General features: G+C 46.0%; 1 protein-coding gene across 1 annotated transcript; it reads left to right on the plus strand.

Annotated features, from left to right (window-relative positions):
• Nucleotides 1-336: 336 nt before the first annotated feature.
• Nucleotides 337-9796, plus strand: LOC115641857 (olfactory receptor 52B2-like). The gene is made up of 3 exons (XM_030545226.1): nucleotides 337-1251; nucleotides 4933-4972; nucleotides 9645-9796. Exons 1-3 carry the CDS (start codon nucleotides 337-339, stop codon nucleotides 9794-9796), a joined length of 1107 nt encoding a protein of 368 aa, XP_030401086.1.
• The last annotated feature ends 260 nt before the right edge of the window (nucleotides 9797-10056 follow it).

A 10056-nucleotide genomic window follows, 5' to 3' on the forward strand; every position in this document is an offset into this window, starting at 1 on the left:
CAGCCCTGTGCTTGCCAGATACTATGAGCAGGGCCTACCTCTAGCTCACAGCCTAATTTTGTTTTGTATCAGCAAGGCTTTGATTAGTTTAGCTCAGGCCTCACGCCTCATACTAGGCCTCTGACACAAGGGCTTATGTCTCAGCCTCTCTTCCTACTACAGTTCTGCAGCACAAATGTGTTTCTGGATTTATGGTCCCACATGACAGGCAGCTGTCACACAATGAAATTTTGATGGCATCTATGATTCCAGTCCTAGCTGACACGCGAGTTCTCACTGATTTTCTCTTTTGCTGTTAGTTACAGGAAACTGAATAGAAGACCCAAGTGATGGTACATGATGCCAGCTGACAATCACACCTTCTTTTATCCTGTAACTTACATTCTGACCGGCATCCCGGGTACGGAGGAGTCTCATGTCTGGATCGCCATCCCGTTCTGTCTAATGTACGTTGTGATACTTTTTGGGAACTCTCTCCTAATATTCATCATACTAACAGAACAAAGTCTCCATGAGCCCATGTATCTATTTGTGTCCATGCTGGCCACTGTTGATCTGCTGTTATCTACCACTACGGTGCCCAAGATGCTGGCTATATTCTGGTTCAGAGCGGGGGAAATTTCTTTTGCTGCTTGCCTGACCCAGATGTTTTTCATTCATGTCAGTTTCATTGCCGAGTCAGCCATCCTGCTGGCCATGGCATTTGATCGGTACGTTGCCATCTGCGACCCCCTGAGATACACCATCATACTAACCAAGTCTGTGATCGGGAAGATGGGGCTGGCAGTTGTCACAAGAAGTTTCTTAATCATTTTTCCTCTCATCGTTGTCATGAAGCAGCTGAAATTCTGCAGAACCAACCTCCTGCCTCATACTTATTGTGAGCATATGATCATAGCCAGGCTGGCCTGCAACAACATCAGAGTCCACATCTGGTATGGTGTAGCTGTGGCTATTTTAGTAATTGGTTTAGATGTTGTGCTCATTGCTGTATCATATGGGTTGATCCTCAGGGCCGTCTTCCGGCTCCCCTCCAAGGAAGCCCGGATCAAGGCTCTCCGCACCTGTAGCTCTCATGTCTGTGTTATACTGATGTTCTACGTGCCGGCTGTTTTCTCTTATTTTGCACACCAATTTGGGCACGTCATCCCAGGTTATATTCTCAACCTACTGGCCAACCTCTATGTGCTCATTCCCCCCATGTTAAACCCCATCGTTTATGGGGTGACAACAAAAGAGATCCTGAAACGGGTAATCAACTTCTTTTATCGATGCATCAGCAGAAGCTCCCTGCTAAGCTAAAGGAGTCAACAGAAAATGCTTTTGGCATTGGAAGTTAAAGCCACATTTTCACTGGAACTATACACGTGTTTTTACTATGTACTTACACTGTGTAAGCTTGAAAGCTGATCTCTCTCACCAACAGAAGTTGGTCCAATGAAAGACATCACCTCCCCCACTTTGTTGCTCTAATATCCTGCAACTTACATGGCTGCAACAGCACTGCGCACTGCCAGAAAAGACAGCCAGATCGAATGAGTCTTGTTCTAAGTTGAAAGGAAACAGCAAAACATGGAAGAACAAATGTTAAAATCACCATGGGAGAGAGAGAGCACGGTGTGTGTATCTCCTCTCTGACTAGCTCCATCTGAACTGGACTCTTTTCTGGATCATTAAGGAATGCAGCAGTCAAGGGGCCCATACCATGGGCAAGTGGGAAGTGCACTGGGCTGCACACTGGGATAAAGGGGCGCTTGTGTTGTTTCTGCCACTGACCTGCTGTGTCACCTTGGGTTAGTTTCTTTCCTCCTCAAACTTCTAAACTATTCTCAAGGTCACAGCTCTGCTGGCTTCAGTCCTCCATTCTGCAGCCAAGGCCTTTGTCCCAAGGACTTTGTGTTTGGCTGCCTTAAGGCACATTCCCATGGATTGGCCCGGTTTCCCCAGGCTGATCTTGCTCTCTTCCCTACACTCATGGCTTTGTGGGAGTGGCTGGGTAGGAGAGAGGTCAGGGGCTCTGTGGCCTGGTGCACCAGGCGAGGGACTCTTTTACATGCGATCTCTGGTCCCCCTGACTGTGGGAGAGACAAAGGGAGAATAGAACGGGTGTGTGTGATTAGCTGTTTCTTACGCTGTGCTAAAGGAACATTTTGCTGCTGAGGAGAACATGCTGACTCCTCCTGGGGCTTGGAGGCTTGTTTGGCCTTCTGCTAACGTCACACAACATCCAGCAGAAACGCTGTGGCAATCTATTTTCATTTTATTCCCACCTTCCATTTCTGCAGCTGTTGAGAAGAAATGTCTCATAAGAACATGAGAACAGTATCTACTGGGTCAGGGCAAAGCTCCACAGCGGTCAGTGCCAGGTGCTTCAGGGGGGTGAACAGAACAGGACAATCATCAAGTGATCCATCCCTCTCGGCCCATCCTGGCTTCTGGTGGGCAGAGGTTTTGGGACAGCAGCACCATGGGCTTGCATCACTGACTAGCTTGGCTTAAAACCATTGATGGACCTATCCTCCATTTACTTATCTAATTTTTTTTAATCTTCTGGCCATCACAACACCCCCTGGCAATGAGTTGCACAGGTTAGCTGTGTTCCATGAAAAAATATGTCCTCTTGTTTGAATTAAATCTGCTGCCTATTATTTCATCAGTGAACCCTTGGTTTTTGCATTGTGTGGAAAAGTAAATAAAATTTCTTTATTCACTTCTCCGCACCAGTCATGATTTAATAGACCTCTGTTATATCCCCCCTTAGTTGTCTCTTTTCTAAGCTGAATGGTCGAAGCCATTTTAGTCTCTCCTCATATGGTGTCATAAACAGATGGTTAAGGGTTAATGTCTCTTTTACCTGTAAAGGGTTTAGAAGCTCAGTGAACCTGGCTGACACCTGACCAGAGGACAATGTGGGGACAAGATACTTTCAGATCTTGGTGGAGGGAAGTCTTTGTTTGTGCTGTTTGTTTTGTTCATTGTTTGGTCTTGGGGCTAAGAGGGACCAGACATGCACCCCGGGTTTCTCCAACCTTTCTGAAACAGTCTCTCATGTTCAAAATAGTAAGTATTAGCTAGAAAAGGTGGATTAGTCTTATGTTTGTTTTCTTAACTTGTGAATGTGTACTTTGCTGGAAGGATTTTTACCTCTGTTTGCTGTAACTTGAATCTCACGCTGGGGTGGGGGGGGGAAAGTCCCTCTAGTCTATATGAGCTGAATATCCTGTAAACATTTTCCATCCTGATTTTACAGAGATATTTTTTACTTTTTTCTTTCTTTAATTAAAAGCTTTCTTTTATAAGAACCTGACTGTTTTTTCCCTTGTTTAAGACCCCAGGGGACTGGGTCTGAACTCACCAGGGATTGGTGGGGGGAACAGGAGAGGGGGAAGGTTAATTTCTCTCTGTTTTAAGATCCACGGAGTTTGGATCAGTGTAGCCTCTCAGGGTAACCCAGGGAGGGGAAAGTCTGGGAGGGAGAAAGGAGGGGGGATGGTTTATTTCTCTTTGTTTTAAGACCCAAGGGGGTTGGGTCTTGGGTTCCCCAGGGTAGGTTTTAGGGGAACAGAAAGTGTGCCAAACACTATGTTTTGGCTGGTGACAGCGCTATCAGATCTAAGCTAGGAATTAAGCTTAGAAGGGTCCATTCAGGTCTCCACTTTTTGGACACTAAAGTTCAAAGTGGGGAAAAATACCTTGACAAAGCCTTTCTATACCCTTCATCATTTTTGTTGCCCTATTCTGAAACTTTTCAAGTTACACTATATCCTTTTTGAGATGCGGCTACTAGAACTGGGCATACTACTCAAGGTGTGGGCGTACCACGGATTTATACACTGGTAATATGACATTTTCTCTCCATTTCCTAATGGTTCTTAACAGTCCATTAGCCTTTTTGACCACTGCTGTGCTGAGAACAGAAGTTATCAGAGAACTGTCCACGGTGACTCTACGATCTCTTTATTGAGTGGCAATAGCTAATTTAGACCCCGTCCTTATATATGTGAAATTAGGATGATTTATTCCAATGTGCATTATTTTCCACTTATCAATGCTGAATTTCATCAGCCATTTAATTGCTTAGTCATCTAGTTTTGTGAGATTCCTCTGTAACTGTTCAGTTAGCTTTAGATTTAACTATCTTAAATAATTTTGTATCCTCTCAAACTTTGCCACTTCACTGTTCATTCCCCTTTCTGTATCATTAAGGAATGTGTTGAACAGCACTGGTCACAGTACAGATCCTTGGGGGAGCCCACTGATTACCTCACTCCATTGTGAAAATGGACCATTTATTTCCCTTTGTTTCCTATATTTTAACCAGTTACTGATCCACAAGGAGGCCTTCTGTCTTATGCCATGACAGCTTACTTTGCCTAAGAGCCTTCAGGAAGGGACCTTGTCAAAGCCTTTCTGAAAGTCCAAGTGCACTATAGCTACTGGATCACTGTTCTCCACATTTTTGTTGACGCCCTAAAGAATTCAGTAGCTTGGTGAGGCGTCATTTCCTTGCCCAATACCGTGTTAACTCTTCCCTGACATATTCATTGAGTCATAGATTCATAGACTCTAGGACTGGAAGGGACCTCGAGAGGTCATCGAGTCCAGTCCCCTGCCCTCATGGCAGGACAAATGCTGTCTAGACCAGCCCTGATAGATATTTATCTAACCTACTCTTAAATAGCTCCAGAGATGGAGATTCCACAACCTCCCTAGGCAATCTATTCCAGTGTTTAACCACCCTGACAGTTAGGAACTTTTTCCTAATGTCCAACCTAAATCTCCCTTGCTGCAGTTTAAGCCCATTGCTTCTTGTTCTGTCCTTAGAGGTTGAGGTGAACAAGTTTTCTCCCTCCTCCTGATGACACCCTTTTAGATACCTGAAAACTGCTATCTGCTAACTGATATTGTGTTTATCTTTTTAAGCCATTGGAGATACTTGCTGCTAGCAGTCGCAGATGGGCCATACGCCATGGTAGGCAATCTCGTTATACCATCCCCTCCATCAACTTATCCAGCTCACTTTGCAGATGAGGAAATTTCTGGAGGCAGAGCTGGCTTGAGGGGGGTGATAGGTTGGGATGGGGGGATCCTATCTGGGGGTTGCCCAGTCTGCAAGTGTGGAGCCAGGCTGGGGAGTGGGGGCAGGATGGGAGCAGGTCTCATAGAATCATAGAATATTAGGGTTGTAAGAGACCTCAGGAGGTTATCTAGTCCAACCCCTAATTCCCTACATTCGTGGCTTTGAGGGAGTGGCTGGGTGGGAGAGAGGTCAGGGGTGCTGTGGCCTGGTGCACCGGGCGAGGGACTCATTGACACATGGTCTCTGGTTCCCCCGACTGTGGGAGAGAGAGAGGGAGAATAGAACGGGTGTGTGTGATTAACTGTCAACTACCTGAAGGGAGTACCAAAGAGGATGGATCTAGACTGTTCTAAGTGGTGGCAGATGATAAATCAAGAAAGAATGGTCTCAAGTTGCAGTGGGGGAGGTCTAGGTTGGATATTAGGAAACACTGGGATAGTTTAGTTGGTACTAATTTGAGCAGGGGGTTGGACTAACACTATTTCACTAGGAGGGTGGTGAAGCACTGGAATGGGCCTTTAAAAACTCTAAGGATGCAGATTCCACCACCTCCAATTTGTCTAGGTCACTCTGGACCCTATCCCTACCCTCCAGCATATCTACTTCTCTCCCCCAGTTTAGTGTAAGCTGCAAACTTGCTGAGGGTGCAATTCATCCCATCATCCAGATCATTAATGAAGATGTTGAACAAAACCAGCCCCAGGACTGACTGTATCAAAAGCTTTGCCTAAGTTAAGATATATCACGTCACTGCCTTCCCCATATCCACAGAGCCAGTTATCTCGTCATAGAAGACAATTAGGTTGGTCAGGCATGACTTGCCCTTGGTGAATCTATGCTGACTATTCCTGATCACCTTCCTTTCCTCCAAGTGCTTCAACATGGATTGCTTGAGGACCTGCTCCATGATTTTTCCAGGGACTGAGGGAGGCTGACCTGTCTGTAGTTCCCTGGATTCTCCTTCTTCCGTTTTTTAAAGATGGGCATTATGTTTGCTTTTTCCAGTCGTCCTGGATCTCCCCCGACTGAGGTTTGTACCTCAATGAAATGGAAGTTCACAATCTGTTTAATTTTTCCATTTTTCCAGTAGCTTTTGGTTGGGGCTTGGGGGCCCCTCTGGATCGGGGAGAAGGAGGCAGGTAAAGAGTTAGTTACAGATCCTGTTACACACCAACTCTAGGTTCGTTGCCTCTTGCTCTCACTGTACATCACCGAAGGACAAGAGAAAAGGATCCTTCCTTTCTCCCCTCGCCAATCCTGTTACCCCAGGGTAAAGTATCTGCATGGCAGGGAGATGTAGACCCTGGATGACATCGATACAGGCTGTGAATATGGGGTGGGACTCAGGAGATCTGCATTCTATCCCAACGTTCTGCCACCACCCTGCTGGAGAACCTTTGGCAAATCACTTTGCCTCCCTGTAACTCAGTTTCCTCTTCTTTAAAATGGGAATAATGACACTGACATCCTTTACAGACCGCTTTGAGATCCACTGATGAAACAGCTGCATGTTATTATTTAATCTTGTTTCCAGTGGGGCCCAAAGGCCTGTGCCAGACACTTCCCAAACTGAGACGTGATCTCTGTACTGAGGAGCTTACAAACTAGACATCACACCAAGGCCAAGGAGAATCTGACCAGGGGAACTGGCCCATTGCTGGGTTCACATTCCCATTATTCACCAATTCACTAATTCCAAGGCCTGAAGTGCTCATCCAGTCTGATTCCCTGCATCTCACAGGCTGGAGACCTGCTCCCAAATAATTGCCAGAGCAGAAATTTTAGAAAAACATCCCACCTTGATTGAACAATGGTCAGTGATAGAGAATCCACCACAACCCTTATAAATTGTTCCAATGGTTATTTCCTCTCGCTGTTAGAAATCTCCGCTTTATTCCCGGTCTGAATGTGTCTAGCTTCTACTTCCAGCACTGGATTGTGTGAGACCTGTCTAGCCTGTTGTTATATGTCTGTGCCCTGCGTAGGTACTTACACACTAGGAACAGACTTAACTTTCTCCTTGTTAAACTAAACCAATTGGGCTCTTTGAACCTATCACTGTCAGGCAGGGTTTCTAATTCTTTATTCATTCTCATGGCCCTTCTCTGAACCCTCCCCGATGGATCAGCATCTTTCTTGGGTCTGTCAATTTCGGGGAGGAGGGAGGCAGGGGCTGCCAATGCCATTGCTGCTCGCAAAGATGTCATTGGTGATGTCACAGTCAGCCCAGACCGGGGAGCAGTGAGGTGAACTGCTGGAGAAGCAGGAGGGGCAGGAGGGAGCTGGTGCCTTCGGAGTAGAGAGGTGGCAGCTGGTATGAATGATTTGGGCCTGGATTCTGGCATTTGGCATGGCAGGGGGAAGTCAGTTCCCTTCTCCTGCTTCCCCCTACCCATGGATCTATGATCACAACAGCAAAAACAATACTAAAAATTTCACCACAGTGAAGCAAACCCAGCCCCCCTGTCATAAACGGATAGTAAAGAGTTAATAGAACAAAAGTACTTCATATCTCCTTTGCCTAGAAAGGGTTAACAGGATCAGTGAGCCTGGCTGTCACCTGAGCAGAGGACCGATAAGGGGACAGGATAATTTCAAATCTTGAGGGAGGGAAGTTTCTGTGTGTGCTGTTAGATTTGGTGGTTGTTCTCTCTGGGGGCTCAGAGGGACCAGACGTGCAACCAGGTTTCTCTCCAATCTCCGTGATACAGGTTCTTATAGATCCAGAATAGTAAGTACTCGGTAAATAAAGCGAGTTAGGCTTATGTTTGTTTTCTTTATTTGCAAATGTGTATTTGGCTGGAAGGAGTTCAAATCTGTATTTTGCTGAAAGGATTTTAATTTGTACTTGTATACTTAGGCTGGGAGGGTATTCCCAGTGTCTATAGCTGAAAGACCCTGTAACATATTCCATCTTAAATTTACAAAGATAATTTTTACTGTTTTTTCTTTCTTTAATTAAAAGCTTTTCTTGTTTAAGAACCTGATTGTTTTTTTTATTCTGGTGTGAGATCCCAGGGGATGGAATCTGGATTCACCAGGGAATTGGTGGGGAGAAAGGAGGGAAGTGGGAGAGAAAGGTTAATTTCTCTCTGGGTTAGGATTACTTTCTCTCTCAGGGAGAGTCTGGGAGGGGGAGAGAGAAGGAGGGGGGAAGGTGAATTTTCCTCTCTGTTTTAAGATTCAAGGAGTTTGAATCACAGTGATCTTCCAGGGTAACCCAGGGAGGGGAAGTCTGGGAGAGGCAAAGGTGAGGGAAAGGGTTTACTTTCCTTGTGTTAAGATCCAGAGGTTCTGGGTCTTGGGGGTCCCCGGGCAAGGTTTTGTGGGGACCAGAGTGTACCAGGCATTGGAATTCCTGGTTGGTGTCAGCGCTACGGGTACTAAGCTGGTAATTGAGCTTAGAGGAATTCATGCTGGTACCCCATCTTTTGGCCGCTAAGGTTCAGAGTGGGGAATTATACCATGACACCCCCTCACTCCAGCTCTCCTGGGCCCTCGCTGAGCCTCCCTAAGCATGGCTGACAGAGGAGAGAACATCATCGGCTGCTGTGATGTTATTGACATAATGTATAGGCCAGTGTTGCGCCCACTGTTATGTATTTGTAGAAACTATTGTATAAAGATTGTCGTGTAAGGGGTCTATGGAGAGGTTAGGGTTTGCTGGTTATGGTTATGCTATCTATATGTGTGTATCATTTTTATAGCTGAAGTTATGAATACTGGCTCTATACTGTCTGTAGTTCAAACTTATGCTGTGCTTCAGGGTGACACCTCAGAAAAGTTGGTCTCAGCTCTGCCTAGCCTGCTTGATGGCCCTTTAAGGACCATCAGCTATACAGTTGACCCATTGAGAGAAGGCAGATAGGCCTTGTAACTCAGCAAAGTATGCCGGGACTTCCCCATGTGACTCCAGACTCCCTTTTGCTGTAATTTTCCACAGTAAGAACTAAGAGGTTCTTACACCTGGAAAAGCCTATAAAAGGCTGATGCCTCATCTCCATCTTGTCTTCAGTCCTGCTTCCTACCTCTGGGGGGACTTTGCTACAAATGGAAGCTCTGAACAAAGGACTGATGACCCATCAGAGACTTAATTTGAACCTGCAGTTTATTCTATCACTACTACAAACCTGAACTAAGAACTTTGCCATCATTGTATGTAATTGATTCCATTTAACCAATTCTAGCTCTCATCTGTATCGTTTTTCTTTTATGAATAAACTTTTAGATTTTAGATTCTAAAGGATTGGCAACAGCATGATTTGTGGGTAGGATCTGATTTGTATATTGACCTGGGTCTGGGGCTTGGTCCTTTGAACCTTTATTATTTTACTGGGCTGTTGGTTTTCATAACCATTTGTCCCCATAACGAGTGGCACTGGTGGTGAGACTGGGAAACTGGAATGTCGAAGAGAATTGCTTGTGTGATTTGTGGTGAGCCAGTGGGGTGAAACCAAAGTCCTCTCTGTCTGTCTGGTTTGGTTTGCCTTAGAGGTGGAAAATCCCCAGCCTTGGGCTGTAACTGTCCTGCTTTAAGCAATTTGTCCTACATTGGCAATCTCAGTTGGGTCCCACCAGAACCAGCATCGTTACACCTGCCCAGTCATTGCCGCCAACCCCCGCATCATCCGAGTCATGGTGAAACCCCCCATGGTGAAGGAGGAGGTTGTGGGGAAGCCAGAGGGCCCTGCACTCCCACTCTGCAGTCAGCCGTGACTCTCAGCCAGCGTGTAAAACAGAAGGTTTATTTGTAGAAGGAACAGAAGGTAGAACAGAGCTTGTTAGCAGAGAAATCAGTGACTTTCAGCAAAGTCCATCTTGGAGGGACCCTGGGCCGGACACCCCAGACTCCCCTCTCTCCAAATCCATCATAACGGACTTCCCTGATTCCACCCGCCCAACCTCCAATGTGCACATTGCTCCTCCTCCTGCTCTTTGTCTCCCTTCCCATGCAAAGTGTCACCTGGTTGCATCCT

Source organism: Gopherus evgoodei, unplaced genomic scaffold (assembly GCF_007399415.2).
Source record: "Gopherus evgoodei ecotype Sinaloan lineage unplaced genomic scaffold, rGopEvg1_v1.p scaffold_36_arrow_ctg1, whole genome shotgun sequence".
Lineage (NCBI taxonomy): Eukaryota > Metazoa > Chordata > Testudines > Testudinidae > Gopherus > Gopherus evgoodei.

Excerpts from the sequence above, each read along its gene's own strand:
- LOC115641857 (XM_030545226.1), top strand. The coding sequence starts at position 337 with ATGATGCCAGCTGACAATCACACCTTCTTTTATCCTGTAACTTACATT. Across the intron at positions 1,252-4,932 it reads CAAAAGAGATCCTGAAACGG|ATACTTGCTGCTAGCAGTCG; the intron begins GTAATCAACTTC and ends AAGCCATTGGAG. Across the intron at positions 4,973-9,644 it reads CAGATGGGCCATACGCCATG|TTGGGTCCCACCAGAACCAG; the intron begins GTAGGCAATCTC and ends TGGCAATCTCAG.